Source organism: Carassius auratus, chromosome 45 (genome assembly GCF_003368295.1).
Source record: "Carassius auratus strain Wakin chromosome 45, ASM336829v1, whole genome shotgun sequence".
Taxonomy (NCBI): Eukaryota; Metazoa; Chordata; class Actinopteri; order Cypriniformes; family Cyprinidae; genus Carassius; species Carassius auratus.
In genome coordinates this window covers 19,436,153-19,458,783 of record NC_039287.1, presented here as the reverse complement: position 1 = coordinate 19,458,783, position 22,631 = coordinate 19,436,153, and the positions used below count along the sequence as shown (strand labels likewise).

At 37.1% G+C, this 22,631-nt stretch overlaps 1 protein-coding gene across 1 annotated transcript; it reads left to right on the top strand.

Moving 5' to 3' along the window:
- Nucleotides 1–10,293: 10,293 nt before the first annotated feature.
- LOC113063505 (protein ALP1-like) lies at nt 10,294–17,700 on the top strand. Its single transcript, XM_026233956.1, has 4 exons — nt 10,294–10,531; nt 10,629–10,794; nt 10,884–10,999; nt 16,066–17,700. The coding sequence occupies exons 1-4, from the start codon at nt 10,367–10,369 to the stop codon at nt 16,867–16,869; spliced, it is 1,251 nt and encodes a 416-aa protein (XP_026089741.1). The 5' UTR covers nt 10,294–10,366; the 3' UTR covers nt 16,870–17,700.
- The last annotated feature ends 4,931 nt before the right edge of the window (nt 17,701–22,631 follow it).

Sequence of the window (22,631 nt, the reverse complement as noted above, 5' to 3'; positions counted from 1 at the left end):
GACCAATCACTGGAGGCTTGTGGTGGTGTTTCGTTGTCATCTAAGTCTTCACCCAGTGAGCAACTTAGCTCTTGAAGGAAAGACTAAACAATGGACAGTATTCCAAAACAGCAGGTTATTAAACAAAAAAGTATATCACCGAACAACAGTCATTCTGAAGTGTGTAATAACAGTGTTACTTATCGTACTTACACAAAAATATGGAATGTGTATTACATTCATATTATTATTTAACATGCAGTTTCACAGTGCAGAGTCAATATAGGACATACCAGCGTTTACGTGAGAAAAGTCACAGGTCATTTCCACACTGGTTTCCGGAGCCCTGAGAAGGGAACCACCAGTCTTTCCAGTTTGTCTGTGGCCAACACCTGCTGTAGAATAAAACTTGTAAATTTACAATTACAAACACATACACTGTCATTATGTTTAAAAGGCATTAATGGTAAAGTTTTAGCATTGCTTTTCCTTAAAGTATATATAGTATGTACGTAATATAATAATAATAATAATCATATATTTTCTAATTCAAACCCATGACTTGTGACATGTTTATATCTCATTCTAAAAGGTAAAAATAGATCTAGAGATAAAATCTAGATCTTAATTAACATGAATGAAAAGAAAGTCTGACCTGCTTGTTTTCTGGAGGATCTTGGGCCCCATAAATAATGTTCCCTTCGCTATCCCTCTTAATCCACTTCACAAATGGCTGGTGGATGGCTGGATTGCTGATGCTGCCTCCTGTTCATTGTTGACGATCTCATGCAGCCTTTGGAGTGCATCCATGTCTTCTGCCTGGCTGACAAGACTGTTGACCTCCTCCAAGAGCCGGTTAGGATCTGACATGATGCACAACAAACAAAAGTGCACTGTAAAACCCGACAAGTAAACTTAACTCAAACCGTTTGAGTAAACAGATTGCCTTGATTTAAACCCTGTAAGTTTTAAAACTTTGCATTCAAGTAATTAAGTGATTAACTAAGTGCTGATTGAGAATAAGTGATGAACAGCTGCTGTTAACAAACAGAATCACTGAAGAAAAGAGAAACACAAGAACTACTACAACTGACTTCAGACACAGATTTAGATGAAATCAACTGAAATAAAATACATGAAATCTCTCAAGATCTGATAAAACAACCCCACAAACAGCATCACCAGCTCCACTTATTAATAACCAGACTGACTTTATTTCTGTCAGACGTCTACAGAAGATCTTATTGAGAATGAACTAAGATTTAGATGTTGATTTATTGTTTCATTTGAAGTAACCATGTTAGAGATCAGTGTTTGCTTTAGTTGGGCTCTTGACCCTTGATTTCTGTCTTAGTCTTTTCTCTGGCTGTTATAACCATGTGTTTCTAAAACACATTTGTTGTAACTCAAAAGCCCAGAAGAAATGCCATCAGGTGTTAACCTGTACCTAGATGTAGGTTGTTATACTTTATATCGGTGATGATAATCATCAATTATTGAACTGCTAGGAGTCTAATCTCTGATGAAATAGGTGTTGTGTAATTTGATTGGTTATAGTGAAAGTGATTCTAAGAGCCAGTGGTTCTGTAATAATCAGTTAATACAAAGACTTTCCAAACAGTGTGGTCTTCTACGGTGTCAAACAGTCACACACAGACATCAATAATCAGAATATGAATCTCAACAATGGTGACCATAAAAAAAAAAAGCTGCAGAGCATGCTGGGAGCCATGGATGAGTTTTGTACTACAATAGTACCCAGCATGCACTGCAGCATGTTTTTTTGTCACCATTGTTGAGGTTCATATTCTGATTATTGATGTCTGTGTCTGACCAACTACTGGGATGGAGTACAAATGTATGTGTACAAAATGTTTATGAAGCCATTTTTATATTAACTGATTATCACAGACTCTTAGGGTCACTTGTATTAGATTCACTTCTACTAATTACACATTTGTTTCCTCAGAGATTAGACTCTGTACAGATCAATATTTGTGAACAATAATGAATAATTATCATCACCTATATGAAGTATAACAACCTACACCTAGGTACAGGTTAACACCTGATGGCTTTTCTTCTGGGCTTTTGAGTTACAACAAATGTGTTTTAGAAACACACAGTTATAACAGCCAGAGAAAAGACTAAGACAGAAGTCAAGGGTCAAGAGCCCAACTAAAGCAAACACTGATCTCTAACATGGTTACTTCAAATGAAACAATAAAATCAACATCTAAACCTTAGTTCATTCTCAATAAGATCTTCTGTAGACGTCTGACAGAAATAAAGTCAGTCTGGTTATTAATAAGTGGAGCTGCTGATGCTGTTTGTGGGGTTGTTTTATCAGATCTTGAGAGATTTCATGTATTTTATTTCAGTTGATTTCATCTAAGTCTGTGTCTGAAGTCAGTTGTAGTAGTTCTTGTGTTTCTCTTTTCTTCAGTGATTCTGTTTGTTAACAGCAGCTGTTCATCACTAATTCTCAATCAGCACTTAGTTAATCACTTAATTACTTGAATGCAAAGTTTTAAAACTTACATGGTTTAAATCAAGGCAATCTGTTTACTCAAACGGTTTGAGTTAAGTTAACTTGTCGGGTTTTACAGTGTGAAGTAGTTGATTGGCCAACTTGAAGTAGTGTACAGATGCAATAACATTTATTATTATTATTATTATTATTATTATTATTATTTTGTACAACTGCTCCGGTCGAACTATAATATGCACATTATAGCCGCTCTTTCTGAACTTCCAAGTCGTAGATTAACTGCTGTGTTGCTTGGCAACGCCAAGCAAAGTTTGGATCTATTTTGGGGGCGGAGGATGAACAAACAGAAATTAAATCTAAACGGAAGAAAATACAAATAGATGTCTTAAAACTTCGTTCGTTGGTAATGGAACTGTTGTATAAAATCAATATAAAAAGTATAACGTGCAAATCGCTTCATTATTAAGAGCGCAAATCGATTTTGACCCTCTGCATGCGTCAAAATCCGACGTTGAGGGTGTGAGCCATTTAAAAAGTCTATCCTCTCTGATCCTCTGCAGACTTAAACCTGATGTATTTTTTTATTGCAAGATAATGCCTACATCTAGCCAAATTATTTGTCATTATGACCATGAAACCTAAACTCTCCAGTCCATGTGAGAGATTCGTTGGTTGACCCTCCACCCGCGTCAGAATCCGAAGATGAGGGATTTATATGGACGTGTATAGGACGGCCCTCTGCGTTGAAAAGTGACGCAAAGGGGGTACCTTCTGCCTCGGATGTTGACGCCAGGGGGCAATGACCAAGCGTCGATATGTGACGAGGAGGGAGTGAGACTGTGTTGTCAGTAAGGGAGCCTTCAATGAAATTATAGAGCCCCATTAATGTAGCAAAACTGTATAAAATCTGACTTTTTTCTCATCATGCCTAAGTGTGTCCATGCTTAACTTTTCTGTGGCTAGCTAACATTTCAGAGTAATATTGTCAGTAAGTAGTCTCTGGTGATCAGCTTGTATTTTGGAGCACACTTCAGATGTGCACACATCTTTCTCAACAGTCTCAAAAGCATCCACAACCTCACTGTTAGCCTCTGTATTGTTCATCCCTGGACTGTCTTGCTCCTGTGCCATACTCCCTGAACTTGATGCCTGTGTTCTTCGCTGCTGCACCCTATTGTACCTCGCCATTACACATCAGGAAACTACACTGCGACCAAAATGGTTGCATATGCAACCTTTTGAAATGCCATTGCGACCCTAATTTTTATGGGGTCGCAAATGTATCACTGATTATTTTTCACCTACTTGTGTTATGCTATGATTTAATATGAGCATTTATTAAAACAGGAAATGTGTATTTTAAGAATATGTTTTATAACATGCTCTGAGCATTCAACACATCAAGCTGGCTAGCCAATTTAAACATTCAAAAGGGTTTAAAGCATTCAAAACACAAGACGCGGGAAGGCTCAAATGAGCAGCTGGTGTCCTCCTGCACCTGAACGAACAAATACAAATCGCTGTTTAAAAAAAAAAAGAGTGAAAAGCGCAAGAGCTCAATTCAGCACCGCGGTGTTCTGGTGTTCAGGGCGCACGCAGACACGTCTCAAAGTCTTCTTGCTTTTGTACCAACAACAGATACATACAAAATATGTCAAAATACCTATCTTGGAAAGTGTGTTAGAAAAAGTCTGTGGTTAAGTCTTAAGTGAAAGAAACCGGATATGTATCATTATAATGGATGCATGTCTCTTAAAGTGACCGCGCCTAATTTACTAGCTCTGCTGGCAGTGTCTTTAATGTATGAAAATGAAAGTAAATCACTCACTGCTCTTGACTGAATTACTTTGTATTTTTAACAAGAATTTATCTAGAGTCATTCCAAAAATCTGAAATAATTGATTATATTGTTTTACTAGTGGGTGCAGGACACAAATTCATTTATGCAGTAAGTGAGTATAGCAAAATACAGTGATCTGTGAAATATTATACCCAAACATTCTTCATACTGTAGACTACCAGTGAAATTGATTTTAAAAAATAAATTAAATTAGGGACCTGACCATGTTTTGCTTTCTTTAATTGATCATGCAACCTTTTCACACCACAGCCTGAACAAAATTAAGCATTGCTTGCTTGGTAACTGTTCAACAATGTATTGATAGTTGTGTATATATTGTCATACTGACAGTTGTTTGATTTTGAGTTTTGGTTGATTCCATTACATATCTTTCTATCAAAGTTATCTGACATTATTAAGAGGAATTTGTTCTGACACAGTTTAACTCTGAGTTCTTGTCATATTTTATTACCATTTTTTTAAAGTATAGCAAATAAACTGTGATAATGTGAGAAATGTTGAAGGTGTCTGAATACATTTTGTTTTGACTGTGTATTTTATTTTACAGTGAAGACATTGCAGTACTATTTTAAATTAACAAATTCAAACTTAAAAAATGTAACCATTGTGTAAATAGCACAAATAAATACATAGAATGAACATACAATACAAATTAAACCATTTCAAACAGGGCCCACTGTACAACCTGCACCAGGGCCTCTCTAACCCCAGCTGTGCCCCTGGGTTAAGGTACCAAGACGGAGCAATGCACTGTGTGTACTGTAAGAAATAAAACCAGAGGGAATGTGGTTTAAAAGATGGCAAGTAAAATAAAAAGCACATCTGTATGCAATACAGTTTCATTATTGTTCATTATTATCCGGAGCGGTTTATTATAAATAATTTGTGCGACTCAACTGAAAAAGTTATTAGCGCAAGTGCCACCAGTGGAAAAGGTTAGTGTAGTTCCCTGCACATCCTTTTCTGGGTCTCTTTTCTGGGAAGTCTGTTGCTCTCTCAGCCTTACCTATCTGACCTGTCTCTCCCGCCAGCTTCAATGAGGGGGCCCAGTCAGGATGAGTGCTGTCATGGAGATATGATGGCTTACCTAAAAGAAATACCCACAAAAGAGACTATTCACCCTCAACCTAATACAAGTCAGGGCTCCAGACTAACTTAACTTAGTATAAACTGTGTTTTGGGGATCTGGCTAACTTAAGCCCACAATGGACATTGTGTTAATAAAAAATTATTAATACCAATATATCGTACAAATTTAATAATTGTCTCAATTTACTGTATAGTAGCTTCCTCTATTTGAAAGAGCAGTTTCAACAACTGCTTACACTTAACGTTACAGCTAACCATAGGTTAACAAATTATGGGGACAGACTTTGCTGTGAGGTAACATTAAGTTATCTAAAAACTGTAACGTTAGCCTAGCTACATGTGATAAAATGATGGGAACAGACCTTGCTGTGAGGCATATTTCCCTAACGTTACCTGTGGCAAAATGATGAGAACAGACTTTGCTGTGGGGAGTTGGCTGAGAGTTTAGTCTATTTATTCTAGCTAGCTACAAGTCTCTCCTGTGCTGGCTCAACTCCTCTGTCTCCTTCCCTTCACATTTTCTTTTCAGTCGGTATTGCATAAAAACTCACTCCGGGATTCTTATTACTGTTGTTAGAACAGCCGTGTATTACACAACACACCATTGCGCTGGTAAAAAATAAATAAATACAGCGATAATACCGACAATGCCTTGATTTTTATTTTTTTTCACAGATTGACAGTTGCCGTGGATGTCAACAAAATAAATAAAAAATAAATAAACCCTATTGGGGTTATGGACTGCACTCATGTACATATCCAAGCACCTCATGAGAGAGATTGGGATTACATCAGCTGTAAGGGGAGGCGCAGGATCAACATCCAACTTTTGGGCGATGCTGACCTCATCATCACAAACTGTGTTGTGAAGTGGCCTGGGTCTTTTCATGATGCACGTATCCTGAGAGAGTGATTTATACAGAGAGCTCCAAACCAACCGATCGGATGGCATAATATTAGGAGACAGTGCCTATCCACTCCTACCATGGCTGATGACTCCTTTTCTTGCAGCAACCACACCTGCGCAGGCATGCTTCAACACTGCTCTTTGCAAAACAAGATGTGCAATTGAGCATTTAAATGGAGTTCTAAAGAGATGCCTTAACTTCTAGCGAGTGGAACCACAGGGTGTCACGGGCCGGCAAAGAAAGAACATGGTCTAAATGCAGGGAAGAATCTTTTAAAGGGTTAGTTCGCCCAAAAATGAAAATTATGTCATTAATAACTCACCCTTATGCTGTTCCAAACTTGTAAGGCCTCATTTTATCTTCGGAACACAGTTTAAGATATTTTAGATTTAGTCCGAGAGCTCTCAGTCCCTCCACTGAAGCTGTGTGTACGGTCTACTGTCCATGTCCAGAAAGGTAAGAAAAACATCATCAAAGTAGTCCATGTGACATCAGAGGGTCCGTTGGAATTTTTTGAAGCAACGAAACACATTTTGTGTTTTACATTTTGGTCCAAAAATAGCAAAAACGACGACTTTATTCAACATTGTCTTCTCTTCCGTGTCTGTGTGAGAGAGAGTTCAAATCAAAGCAGCTGGATTTCCGGTTCGCGAACGAATCATTCAGTTCACCAAATCGAACTGAATTGTTTTAAACGGTTCGCATCTCTAATACGCATTAATCCACAAATGACTTAAGACGTTAACTTTTTTAATGTGTCGGACACTCCCTCTGAGCTCAAACAAACCAATATCCCGGAGTAATTCATGTACTCAAACAGTACATTGACTGAACTGCTGTTATAAACACCGAGCCGAGCCAGATAACGAACAATAGACTGACTCGTTCACGAGTGAAGAACCGATTGCACCGGTAATCTGCTCGCAGGCAATCTTTTACTGTCTATGAGGCAACTGTGGGGACATGGAGGCATGACGTCAAGGGAGAAGCCCATAGAGAGTCCATAAAATTATTCAACAACGTCTCCAAGATTCGGTGGGTGATTCAGATTTCTCTCGGCACAGCGGTTAGAAGACTTACAGGTTGCTCACGTGACATTTACGTCATCAAGTTCATTTTGAGTCTGCGCAGTACGCCCGACCCTCAGGAAGTGCTTGCTTCTAATTGACTTCACTTGTCTCCGTTGAATCCAATGGGGTCGCTGTGTCCATTTCTTTTACTGTCAATGAAAATATCTAAGAAAAATTTGCAGTTTATTCTTAAACCAATCAGCGAGCTCGAATAGTGGAAGCATAGTTACAGTTTAATATTTACTCTTCTTATTTAATTCTATGTATGAAATGATGTTATTATGTTATGACCGAGCGGCAAACTCCCGCTCTCTCTAGTGAAGCCAATAAGGAAGTGACTAAAACTGCAATTTTTAGTCGACTGGCCACTTGAGGCTGGCTGCAAAAGAGAGTCAATCCCATTGACTCCCCATGTTAAAATGCCCAACTTTACAGCAGAAAAAAAAACGTTTTCAGCCTGGTGCAAAAAATTATTTTGGTCTATGTAGCTAATTTTGCCCTTCATGACAACTGTGAGGGAGGTGATTTTTTTTACTTTTAAACTCATCCGTTTAAATTATATTAAGCCTTAAAGTTCTGCATAATTAAGGGCGTGGCCACTTGAGTGACAGGTGAATTGCCACTGCTGTCACAGCAGTCACGCTAGGTGGGCGTGGCTTCAGCAACCAGCTCCCGCCCTTTTGCCCATTTTCGATTGTCCGGGATAGTCGCGCGGTACCGCGCTGCCAAGATGGCGACAGCTCGTTCTGCACACTTTAGGTTTCAAAAACTCTCTTCAGGAGTCTACGGGTGACGTCACGGACACTTTTATACAGTCTATGGTTATGACTTAGACATTTTTACATATATGAACAATATTATTATTTCGGTAACACTTTAGAATAATGGTCCATTAGTTGATGTTAGGTAACTTTTTTAGATAACATGATCTAAGCAAGAACTATCCTTCTACAGCATTTATTAATCTTAGTTGATGTTAATTTCAACATTTACTCATGCATATTCAAATCAAAAGTTGTGCTTGTTAACATTAGTTAATACACTGTGAATAAGCATGAACTAATAATGAACTGTATTTTCATAAAGTAACATTAACAAAGATGAATAAATACATTAATAAATGTTTTGTCCATTGTTTGTTCATCTTAATTAATGAATTAACGAACATTAACTAATGGACCATTATTCTAAAGTGTTACTATTATTTATTTTAATAGTAATTGGCGGCCCACCTGCAATACCATCGCAACCCACAGGTTGAAAACCACTGGCCTATAGGATGCATTTTGAATGTCCGGTAGTCCTCAGATAACATTATAGTATCAGTCTCGTCTAGTTAACAAAGACGTGGCATACATTTTGTCATAATTTCGTCATCAGATATTATTTTTAGCTCGTCAACGTCTCGTCTTAGTCACATAAAAAATGTCCGTTAACGAAATATTTTTTGTTGTCGTCTCCGTTGAATGAGGGACTGACTGGATTTATAAATTGTTAGACATTATTTTTGACAGGCTAAATTAATTATCTCTGATGATTGTTTCTTTGAAATTAATATACGGTGATGAATGACAGAAAAATGCAATATATTAGTTGTTTGTTATTGAAATCTGTTTGGGGGATTAGTTCATATTTCATTATTTTTACTTTACTATACTGAATAGTTTAATTGGTAGCCTATGTCTACTACATCTACTTTATCACTGTTACAACGGTTACACAAGTCAAGTGCAAAATATATAAAAAAGTATATACACTAATTGATACAAATGTAATATCTGATTAATTAAAAAATAATAATAATAATTGGATCAAAGTTATCCAAATCCTACTGACAAGTTTTGAACAACACAAACTGAAGGTATGATCCAGATTAAAACTAGGATTGGATTCCGTGATCTAATCTGATTTCATATTCCTTCTTTCCCTTTTGAACAACCCATTTTCAAGTTTTGATCCAATCCAATAACCAAAATCCGATCAGCTTATCTTTGAACAACTGGCCCTATAAAATAATGAAATAACTGATGATTGTGCATGTGGTAAAATCAACTGCAAATCAAAGACAGCAGAGCAGCAGAGGAGGATCAAACATCTTCACAAACAGCTTCACCAGCTTCACCCATTAGATTGAATTTATTCCTGTCAGCCATCTGAAGCTCTTATTGAGAATTAACAGAGATTTAAAGGTTGATATTTGATTAATTTGTCACAAAGTCACCATGTGGTGGACAGTGTTTGGTTTAGTTGGGATATTGTTCCAGGTACTTCTTGTGTTAGTTTCTCTTTGGCTGCTGTATCTTTGTGTTTGTGAAACACTGTTTTTTTGTGGCAAAGAGAAGCAAAATTGAGAGAGCTCAGATGTTATCAGCTCTTTGTTGATGGTGAAAAAAGTAATCAAATAATTACTATCTAAGTTCATGAAGTTAGTTTTTTAAACATCCTTTACATTCTACAGAACAGGCACCAAGAGCAAAATACTTGCTTATTTTGAAGATGGACAAAATGGATGTGTTTAAAATAATTTGAGAAAAAACATCAAGAACTCACCCAGAAATCTAGATTTTATCATATGCATCACGGCAACGGTAACAAACAAAACCACTTCATAGCACAATCTCTTCCTTATTTTCCAGGCTTTTTTGTTTTGATTGTCAACAATGATTTTATGCATATCCAAAATCTTGATGTCTGTGTGTGACAACATGACGCGTTTCCTAAAAAAAAAAAAAAAAAAAAAAAAAAAAAAAAAAAAAAAAAAATATATATATATATATATATATATATATATATATATATATATATATATATATATATATATAGGTATCATTTTGATTCACACTTCATACCAGTTGGTGGCGGAAATACACTATTTTGTTGTTTGTTAACCGAAGAAGAAGAAGAGCCGGTGTTCTCTTTCTTTTACTGTCTATGGTGTTCTCGCTCGAGACTGGAATACTCCAAAACAATGAACCCCGACACGGTGGTCAGCAAACAGCGTGCCTTTCAAGTTGTCTGTGCACTGATATGCAGCGAAAAACATAAAAAGAAAAACAGACGAATATGGAAGAGAGAACGTGTGGGACGACAACGGGAGCAGCCCGGATTGTCTGTTCTGCAGAGGGAGCTGGAGGTAAAGAAATTAAGTACCGCATATTTTTCGAATCATTGAAAAGTCTATGTGAATTTATTCTGTTAGAAACTACGTGTTTGTGCTTTCCATACAATAGATGACTGATGAGAATGGGTTCAATGAGCTGCTGCGGATGACAACAGAGGAGTTTGAGTTCCTGCTGAGGATGGTCGGACCCCTAATAACCAAACAACACACAAAAATGAGACGAGCGATACCCCCAAGAGATCGCCTGTCTGTGACCTTGCGCTTTTTGGCAACAGGTGGGTCTGCCAGGACAACAGAAAAATAGCCACTGGTTTAGCTGTTGTCTGTTACTGTATATTTTGTAGTTACTCTATTTGTTATGCAGGGGAAACATTCAGTTCCCTCAGTTCTGATCACGGGATTGGGGCCAGCACTATTTCACAGATAGTTATGGAGACTTGTGGCGCTCTGTACCAGCTCATGAAGAAAGACTACCTGAACGTAAGCTCTGATTACCACTATTTACACAAGTAGTTTACATGTATTGCTTGCTAATTTAGAAAAAAAAGTAAACTGAATTCCACCATAAACATCTGCTGCAAAACACGACAAAATAATTGTAGTACAGTGACTGGGAAGGGAGATGTTTGTTGACCTTCGAACTTGTGGGGACATGATAACGAATCATGACCCTGCAATGCGAAGCCATCAAGATCATATGTTGAGGGAACAAATAGTGTAAACAATCATAGAACCTGGGATTATCAGAAATGGGGATTATTAATAAATAAAATTTTACTTTTAATTTAGGATGACAGTAGAGCTGAAACAACGAATCGATTTAATCGATTAAAATCGATTATTAAAATAGTTGTCAACTAATTTAGTAATCGATTCGTCGCTAAATAAATTTTATTTGCCATAAGCGGCTCATTTCGTGCATATTTCAAATCTGCGGTGACCAAAGTGTGGCAGTAATGAGCCACCGGAGGTTTTACTCAGCCAGTACAGCAGGTGAAGTAGCGAATAGCCAATAGCTGGCCTCGTTTTATGTCACGTGCTTCCCGAACAGCGTCTCTGTAGCATTCAGCGGGAAGTGGGAGTACTTTACTTTGAGCCTTCAAAATGAAGAGTAACCTGTAAACTCTGCACTACTGAACTGTTTAAGGGGCCGTTCACATATCGTGTCTTTTGCGTGCTCAAGTTCGTTATTTCCTATGTAGGCGCGCAGTATGCACTCTCATAATGGAAGCGACGCGGTCGCGACACGCACGCGGTGCGATGCGCCCGTTTTTCCAGGCGCGTCCACACCGCATCCATTTATCCTTTGCTGAAATTTCCGGGTCTTCATGGAGAGGGCACGTCATGGAGAGGACACGTCATGGAGAGAGCACGTCATGGTTGCTTAGCAAAGGCAGACGCCTCAGGGGCGCTTCTGCCCGAGCGCTTTGGAAAGAAGGAGAAAGCGGCGCGACTAGCGTTTTCCACGCGTTTTTAGGTGCGATCTGTGAACGGCCCCTAAGAATTTTATTTGTGCAGATTCTCCAGTACAAGGTTGTTTGCAAATGTTTAGTCGTAAAAGCTGATAACATTGCTTTTTAACAGTTAACATTTAAAGCTTTACAAACATGTTATGTGATCAGTTTGTCGTTTACCAGTTCATAATTCAGACTTGCAGCCTAATTATGACTGAATGAGAGAGGTAAATGTTTGAGTATATTTAAAATGCACTTCTTTTCTAAGTATTCACTGCTCTTTTTCACACAGCAGGTTTTTTATGTGTGTCCCAATTTTTTTTTTTTCTGGACAACCTTCTGATCGATTTTACTTTAAATTGTGAGTTCCATTCAGGTTTCATGCCATTGGCACTTTTTTTTCCGAAGGATTGTTTACAATTTCACAGCATAAGCTATAAAGCTTTTTCCCAGTAAATAATAAAATACAATGCACTGCAATTTTATTCTGTTTTATCCTTATACTTCGTGAAAATATGTTCTCAAAGATTCCTTAAGCTTTGTTTGGGATGTTAAACTACTTTAGGAGCTCTAAGGACTGCCATGGTGAAAACAATATTTGAAATCTCCTTGTGAATTTTGCTGGAGTATGGGTCAGTGTTTTGATTGCAGAAGAGTTCGACAAAGGATTACTAACATAATAAAACAACTCCAGGTATATTTTTGATGAGGATATGACCATGCAAAATGGTTAAAATCTCTTAAAAATCTATGCTGAATGATAAAGACGCTTTATTAATAATTTACTTGGGGAAAAAATGGAAAAAACTAAAATATAAGTACATAAACCGATTAATCGATTAATCGTAAAAATAATCGACAGATTAATCGATTATCAAAATAATCGTTAGTTGCAGCCCTAGATGACAGTGTGGCATTAACCCATTTAACGTAATCCCAAATTTGTCCCAGACATAAAATGATGTGTCGTTAAATAATGTGTCATTAGTAACCCTTTGAAATAATAAATTATTTTGTATAGATTGTTTTGGAAAAGTGTGTGAAAAATTGTGTTTTAAGTTAATATGTGTACAGGATAATATGTGTACCGAAATATTTTTGCAGTCACAAAAAAGGTTAGATATCTTAGCCCAGCTATTTTAAACCGTTTGTTCAAATTCTGTGGTTACTATTATGCATAAAAAAATGCAACATTGATAGGAATACAGAGATAAAAAAAAAAAAAAACAGCATTTCAAAATGTTAATTTTCATTGTAGATTTTTTGTAATATTTGAATTTTATATGTAGTACAATATTTTGTCATTGCAAGATTTTATTGTCATGTGCATGTATTTAATTGAGACCCTTTATTTTTTCCATATTTGCAGGAAGTACACTAAAACATCAGTCAGTTAGGTTTTTAGAGCTTTTAAATGAAAACCTTTTTATGGTCACTGTTGTGACCGGTGGGATTAAATTGGCTAAGATATGGCTATATTACATTACATATGCACAGCATTCAAATGAGGTTTGAATTATTATTTTTTTTGTATTATAAATATATGGTAAAATAATATGTTTAAACATCAAATAATGCTATAATATTTAAATCCGCAGAAATACTGTAAATGCTGAACTGTCATGCCAGTAAATCTTTGCCTGACTATTCCTGAAGCTTACATTGACCTTCTTTTTTATGTTGTTAGTGACTCATTTAATCCTTCACTCAAATGATTGGTGAAAAATAGTGAATCTTTCACAAAATGAAAAAAATAGACATGAATGGAACTATAGGTTCACTTATTTGTTCACAAATGCTTAGTTTGATTAGTTTCTCAATAAAACACAACTAATTATATCTTTATATGAATCCTTAAAAAACTATTAATGATAAGTGTGAAGTGAAATATTATAGCCTAAAACAAATGTTACATTACCGTAAAGAGCAGTTGTGATAATTTATTTTCGCTCACTGTCGTAGGCTTACAGAAAAAGTCAAAATCAAAGCTTTTTGGCATGAATTTCAGACATTTACAGTATTTACAAAACATATACTTGCGTATTCAAATATATAATGTAGAACATTAATTAGGTAAAAAGAAACAAGAATTGAAGGGGAAATAATATTAAGATATCACAAATATTAAGCCATATATTAAATATTAAAAACATTATTTCTTAATTTGTACAGATTCTATGTGCTGCCCACAAGCGCTTGAGTCTATGAAAACTGAACAATAACCTACAATTATTAGTATGTATGTATGCTAGAAAGAGTTGACTTTTTTCAAAGAAACAGTATTTCAACATTGTTTTTTGTTGGATGCCGGCCATATGGCAGATAAAATGGCTAAGAAAGATCTTCAGCTGGAAATAACAGAATGCAATATTCCAGGATCTGATGTTAAACCTATATCGAATCTGTACATTAATAAAAAATCGTGAATGGAATGAATGCATATACAACAAACTATATGATGTGAATCCAGTAGTAAATTATGTAATTACTGTTTTGAAAATATATACGACTAGGTTAATAGATATGACACAAGACGTCAAATTGAACACTTGAGACTGACTCGTTCATATTTATACAAAGGACAAGAGGAACCAGTCTGTGACTTGTGTGAGATTTTTTTGAGTGTAAAACATATTTTAATAGAATGCCCAAATGATTAAGATAACAATATTGTTCAGAAAATATACTAAAATACTTTTTTTTTCTCTCCTGGAAGAATTTTAGAATTTTTATCACTGATTAAACAAAGATTGTTCTTTGCATGTTTTTGTATAATTATTGTTTCTTTAGAAAATTTTATATTATTGTAAACTATGTATTTAAATGATATTGTTAATGTTGCCATGAATATAGCAATTATTGCTGATATGGGGTTAAACATTAATATTAAACCATAAAAAGAAATGATCAGTAAATGGATTTAATAGACTTTGAAATAATAATAAAAAAAGAAGAATATGCATTGTGTAACATATATTAATACATTCAAACTCTAAAATGCAAGGTATCTATAGATGTGCACAATATAACACATATGCGCAATATAACATCTTAACTGACTTTGTAATTCTTAATTCAAAATAAAACGGATGTCATTTCCTCAACACAATAACACATACCGGGAAGTTAATTTGTTGTGGCCACACAACACTGAACATGTCCCTTCCTGGTCACCGTTTTTAGATAAGGATCTGAAGACATCTTTCACTATTGATTTCCATTATTAGACATGACAATAATATGCTTAAATCTCATCTCACAGTATCTGCATAGTAACAGGGTCCTGCTTTAGATTATATTTTTATGTAATTATATTGCAATATAAGTCAATAATGTCTCAAGTCATGAATTCATATTTAACTAGCTGTAGGTTTTTTTTTTTTTTCATGTAAGAAATACAAGAATTAGGGTGCTTTCACACTTGGCTCGCTTGCCTGGTCCAAACCTAAGTTCGATTGCTCCCCACTGCCGTATTATTTTATATCGGTCCGAACCGCGGTTCACTTGCGTCGTCAAGCCAGCAGCTGTTTACTCCGTTGCTTAGTAATGACGGCACAGGAGGTGGTGGCAAATGCAACATTACTCTCTGCACTTTTATGTATTTGCGTTTTTCGTGTACTGTTAGTTTTGTTTACAAAGCTTCGGTATCTAACGGTACTTGCGTCTGTCTTACGATGGTACTGCAGTTGCTCTAAAGAACGCTGAAGGTGAACAGAAATGAGATGTACAGCTCTATATGTTTACAGCGCGTCAGTCATGCTTGTCAGGAATATGAGTGAAACACACACACAAACACACATTTTCATCAAATAATACGTCATTATTAGCAGTACACTTCCCCTATTTGGTATGACTGCGTTCACATCAGCAGCAAACCGTACCGGAGTTCACATGAACCGTACTCCAGACCACCGTTTTTAATCCGACTCAGGTACGGTTCGCTCGGTGTGCACCCAAGTTCAGAAGACAGCGTTCACAATCATCCAAACAAACCGAACTCTGACGTCAATCGAATCTGGGATCGCACCAAAAGTGCTAGTGTGAAAGCACCCTTAGTGTACAAACTTAACTGTTTTTCTGTTCTGTTGCTAGACACCATCAACAGAGGCAGAATGGCGGGCAATAGCCCAGGACTTTGAATCGAAGTGGCAGTTTCCACATTGCTTAGGTGCGCTTGGTGGGAAACAGATTCATATACAGCCTCCAGCAAAAAGTGGCTGCTTTGACAATAATAACAAGGGGAGATTTTCTGTGACAGTAATGGCTGCAGTGGATGCAAATTACAAGTTCATTTATGCCAGCGTGCAAACCCAGGATAAGGTCTCTGATGCTGGACTATTCACTCACTCAGACTTGTGTAAAGCGATGAATCAGGGTCTGCTGAACTTTCCTCCACCTGAACTATTGCCCAACAGTGACATAACAATGCCGTACATGTTTGTGGGTGATGAGGAGTGTCCTTTAAGGCCTGATCTCATGACGCCATATCCAAATGAGCAGATGGACCACAGTCAGTGGGTGCTGAACTATCGTCTTTCAAGGGCACGGAGAGTTGCAGAAAATGCATTCAGCATTCTAGCAAACAGGTTAAGGGTTTTCAGGAGGACCATATTCTTGGAGCCTGAAAAAGTGGTAAAGATCACTATAGCCTCTCTATGCATCCATAACTTCCTCCACAAGAGCAGGTCTGTGGCACATACACCTCCAGACTTTGCAGATGGTGACCAAAGCATAATTGAAACAACCTGCAGGAATTACGGGAATGGGTCTTGTCAGACGGTGGAGCAAAGAAGGAAACCCAATGTGTCTGTCACGGCAGAAATGCAACGAAACCTTCTGTGTGAATATTTTGTCTCGCCGGCAGGTTTTATTCCTTCACAAGAGGAACACATTTAGCATTTTAGGATGTTACAGTAGTTTTTTTGTAGTGGAGAACACTATCAAATATCAAGAATCAAATGTTTTTGTAAAGCACTCTTCACAACACACATTGTTTCTAAGTTGCTTTACAGAAATGTATGTGTGTGTGTGTGTGTGTGTGTGTTGCTCACTTTTTTACTGCATTAACTGCATTTTATTTTAATTTATTTATTGACAAAAAAGTGCATTTACAAAAAAAAAAAAATCATTTTCTTTTTTCTTTTTTTATGTGCTTTTTGTACAGAATGACTTGTATTATACTGTATCTTCAGACCATGCAAATTGCTAATATTTTGATGTCATTAATTCAATTACATGTAACTACAAAGACTATTTTTTTTGTAACCTTAACATTGTACAATAATTTAAAGTGTATAAAATAATTGTTTAAAGTTTTACGTATATTAGTGTACAGATTCAAAAAAAAGTTTTTAACCTGTAAGGTCAACATTGCTTTTGTATTTTACATCCGTTAAATAAATGTAACCCTGTTTACACAATCAAACCGACAATGTAACCATTTTGCTAACAATCCAGACACACACACACACAAAAGTACTGTGTAGAAAAGTTTCCTCTGGCTTTCAGTAAGATCAAAGGGTGGCAGTGTTTGGAAAAAACTCCTCCAGATCTCTGGTGCTGTGTGTGTATGCCCTGCATAAGTACCCTGTGAATCTGAACGCAGCTTCTTTTCTCTCTGTTCTTCCCTCCATCCATAGCAAGAGAGGGAGAGGGAGGCAGGGCATTTCGGGGCTTTCTGCAGTAGCAAGATCTACACAGCAAAATCCCCAGTGTTAATTTAACAGTCTTGAGTGTGGACTCATATAAACACTGAAGTAGAGTTGAAGTTAATGAGGTAATTAAGAAATTAATTGAGTTATGATTGACCATTATAGAAGACACCTGATGTTAACAAGCAGAATCACCACCCGAGAAAATCACCATTATAGTCACCATTATAGTGGTCAGTGTTTGCTTTAGTTGGATCTTGGCTTGTAACCTTTTAACTTTCAAATTTGTGTGTCAAGCCAAGGGCAAAATTGGCAATAATTATGTTTTTGCAATCATTGCTTGACCTTAATTACTGAACTCATTTACAGTTTTTTCTCTTCTTATTGCTCATTATCAATTGAAACAGCTTTGATTCTGCAAAGAAAGTCTGTATTTTCTATACATTTTGAAGGCATCTCTTGTGATTCTGTGATTATGATTTTTTTTCTTTTATTAAAGCGTTCTAATTTTAGGCACACACAGATAACAAGAATCAGCGTATGAATCTCAACAATGGTGACAAACAGCATATTCAGATAAACAGATCTACTCTGAACATCACAAAACTAGATACAAAAAATTCACATAAAAACAGCAAAAATAAAATATATTTAGAACAAAAAGTTAAAAAGACCGTTCAGCTCATAATCTATTCATGCCACAATGCATGATGGGAGCCATGGATGAGTTTTTATTGGCTATAACATGCTTTATTGATGGTCACCTTTGTTGTGATGCTCGCGCTGATTCTTGATGTCTGTGTGTCTAAACTAAAGAATCTTTATGTAGAGCTAATTTTTAAAAAACATGTCATATTATGGCAAAAATGCTGGATCACTTCATCCACCTAATTTATGTACCCAATAAAGAAACCTGAGCTAAGGGATTCAGGTTACTCCATGACAATAAGCCCAAACCATAATCAGATCCATAAGAATGCATTGGTTCTGGTCTGTATGATATAACTCAGTCACCACAGCCACACAAAATCTAAACTTAATAACTGAAGGGTCAAGATCCCAACTAAATCAAACATTGACCACTATAATGGTGACACACAAATTGTGATTTTTCTCAGTTGGTGATTCTGCTTGTTAACATCAGGTGTCTTTATTAATGATCAATCATAAATCAATTAACTTCTTAATTATTTCATTACCTTCAACTCTGCTTCAGTGTTACTTTTAACACTGCTTCAGTGTTTATATGAGTCCACACTCAAGAGTGTTAAATTAACACTGGAGATTTTGCTGTGTAATAAAGAACAGATCACACACAAACACACTGATGTGTGTCCTATTGTAGCGCAGTGTGTGTGGGGTGTGCTCTAGGGGAAGTCGTGGCCTAATGGTTAGAGAGTCGGACTCGCAATTGAAAGGTTGTGAGTTCTAGTCTCGGGCCGGCAGGAATTGTGGGTGGGGGAGTGAATGTACAGTGCTCTCTCCACCCTCAATAACATGACTTAGGGTGTACTCACACTAGCCAGTTTGAACCGTGCCCGAGTGCGTTTGACCACCAAAGCGCGGTTCGTTTGACTAGTGTGAGTGCTCCAAACCGTGCCCGGGCGCGGCTCGATTAGCCGGCCCTGGCCCGCTTGGAAGAGGTGAAACCCTTGCTGCACATCAGCTGGTACCTTGCAAACATCCTCATACGAGCAGCACGATTTTCACGCCACTAAGGCGACACATCTGTTTAACAACAGGCTGTGAGAGGGCTGTTGACAACCATGGAACAAACGACACAAAATTATCCACAAAGAAAACAGAGCGATGGACTCCATTGTGTTCAGAGAGCCCCGCTCTTCCTGTTTATCCCGAAACCATCGCACCATAATGACATAAGCATGCTCCGGCATGAATGCTGAAACCCTATATGTGAGTGCTAGCCAGAGGGGGAGTGGGGAGGGGGGACAATCCTACTCGGGCCCGGTTCTAGCAACCGTGCCTAGTGTGAGTACACCCTTAGGTGCCCTTGAGCAAGGTATCGAACCCCCAACTGCTCCCCGGGTGCCGCAGCATAAATGGCTGCCCACTGCTCCGGGTGTGTGTGCACTTCGGATGGGTTAAATGCAGAGCACGAATTCTGAGTATGGGTCACCATAATTGGCTGAATGTCACGTCACTTTCCACTTATTTCACTATCTTGTTTTTGTGACATATCAGGACACAACTCTGTATAATGACATGGGTATGACACAGGTATTACAAGGAAAGGGTGACTTAAAAGGACATAACCCATGTCCTCATTTTTCAAAACGCTTATAAATCATACAGAATTAGTTTTTTTGAGAAAGTAAAAATGCACAAAGTTTCCTGTGAGGGTTAGGGTTAGGTGTAGGGCCATAGAATATACAGTTTGTACAGTATAAAAACCATTACACCTATGGGATAAACACACTTTACACAAAAACAAACTTGTGTGTGTTGGTCTGAGTGCAGAGACTCTGAATTCAGAGGGACACTTGTCTGTCTACTTAATTCAGTTACAGTGAAGCACATAAACTCATTACACGTGCCACTTTAATTGACTGAAGTAGAAAAGAGACAGAGCGAGTGCATTGTGCCTCCGTTTTGTTCTGTCATCTCTGCAAAGTTTGTGTGATAAAGATCATCCATCCATCGATTCTTCTGCTCACCAAAGATGAGAAGAGAAAGACAAACACACGTAGACAGCAGACCACTGATCAAAGCGCTGATGCTTTCTGATGCTGCAGAAGAGATTCCCTCTCCTTCCTCCTCAGCTTCTCTTTTATCATACTGTAGGGAAAATTATCCCAGATAATACCACGGTGTGGGTGGGACGGTACTCGTGCTTCTGTGGAGGTGCTTCTGTTTTTTTCTTTCTTTCTTGAATATCATTAATCATGGTTGTGATGTTCATTTTCCATCTGGTTATGTTGTCTTGTAATAACCCTAATTCAGATCTTACTCATTTTTTTATATATATATATATATATATATATATATATATATATACATAATCTTCCTTAAATTAATCACATTTTGTTGCTTTGCAGCCTAAGATTAAGATGTACACAGTTTTTGTTTTATCCAGCTGTATTCCAAGTGATTATTAAACCAACATGTCAGAAAACTTGGAAAAAGGATCTCGCCCCTACTAAAAATAAATTGTAAACTATGTGGCTAATCACCCTTTCAGTGGCATACAAAGCCATTTGACTTTTAACTTTAGCTGTGGTAATTTTACATACCTATAAAGTCCTTAATGGTTAAGCTCCTGCGTACCTAACTAGTCTTCTACCACGCTACGATCCATCACGCTCCCTAAGATCACAAAACTCTGGGCTTTTAGTTGTACCTAAAATAGCAAAGTCCATTCAAGGAGGTAGAGCTTTTTCGCATTTGCCTCCCAAACTCTGGAATAGCCTTCTTGATAACATTTGGGGTACAGACAAACTCTCTCTGATTAAATCTAAATTAAAAACACATCTTTTTGGCCATCCCATGGTAACTGGGATTTACACAAGCTCCAGTCTGGATCTAGAACACCTGAGAAGAGATGATGTCACCCCCTCAGATGAAGCCAACCCTGAAAAAACATACAGAACTACAAGCCATCAATTTGAACTGAACTCTAGCAGTTCTGCAAAGAAAAGTGTGCAGATATTTCAAAGTTAGTAGACAAATCCCAACAGGCTGTAATTAAAGCAAAAGTTGTTCAACAAAATACCGATACAAATCAGTGGAGTGGTGAAACAGGAGTGGTGCCAGTGAACATCAGAGTTCAACAGAAATAGCAAATTATGGTCAGCATTGACCACTTCAATATTAGAGAAGAACAGATTTCCAACATTTAAGCATTATTAAAGGGTTATTTATTATTAAGGGTTTTTCCACCCACAAATGAAAATTAGGCTGCATTTTACTCACCCCCAAGGTATCCTTGGTGTATATGACTTTCTTCTTTCAGAAGAATCCAGTCGGAGTTAAATAGAAATTTCTCTACAATCTTTCAAGCTCTATCATTTCAGTCAGCGGGTGCTACAGTGCATCAGTCCAAAAGATGTGAAATAAAAAGTGCCCTTCCATTAAAAAAAAAAGTGTCTCACACGGCTCTGGGGGTTTAACAAAGGCCTCCTGCAGCATTTTTGTAAGATATATTTTCATATTCAAAACTTAAAGGTAAAAATCACTTTAATAGCTTGTGCCAACAGAAGTGACGAAGGTGGAAACGCAGCGGAGAGATCAAAACAAAACAATGGTCACTAATTGGAAGTACAAAACGAGGATTTGTAAAGAAGATCGTCAAAGGATTTAAATATAAGCCATGAGGAGACTGGTTTTCCTTTGCTAAAGTAAGGAAACTTTGCTTCCTTTCCTCATGTTAACAAATGTTGGTTTTCATGAGACTCACTGGTGCATGAGCAAAGCTGACCTCATACGTGCTTCTGTGTACAACTGTTGGCACAAGCTAGATTAAAATAATTTTTACATTTTGAATATGGATATTTTTCTCACAAAAACACATAAAGTCGCTACAGGAGGCTTTTATGCACTCCCTGGAGCCGTGTAAGACATGGACATCCAGTTTTTTATGGAAGGCTGCTTTTTATTTCACTTCTTTTGAACTGATGCACCTCAGCACCTGCTGACTGCAATGATAGAGCTTGAAAGATCAAAGACAATTTTTAATATAACTCCGACTGGATTCTTCTGAAAGAAGAAAGTCATGTACACCTAGGATGAGTAAAACGCAGCCTTATTTTAATTTTGGGTGAATTAACCCTTTAAGTAGGCTATTACAGTACATCTTTTTTGGATGGGATTCAAACCTTTGATTTGGTCTAGGTTGGATTAGTATGTCTTTATAGGAAGTGACATTAATACTTGCTTCTTGTTATTAAAACTTGCCTGTTGGCAAACTAAAATATTATTTGGAGAAGAACTAGCAAATGGCAAAAAGAGACAGAAGTTCAGAAAGTCACAATTTCAGAACTCCAAAGCTTG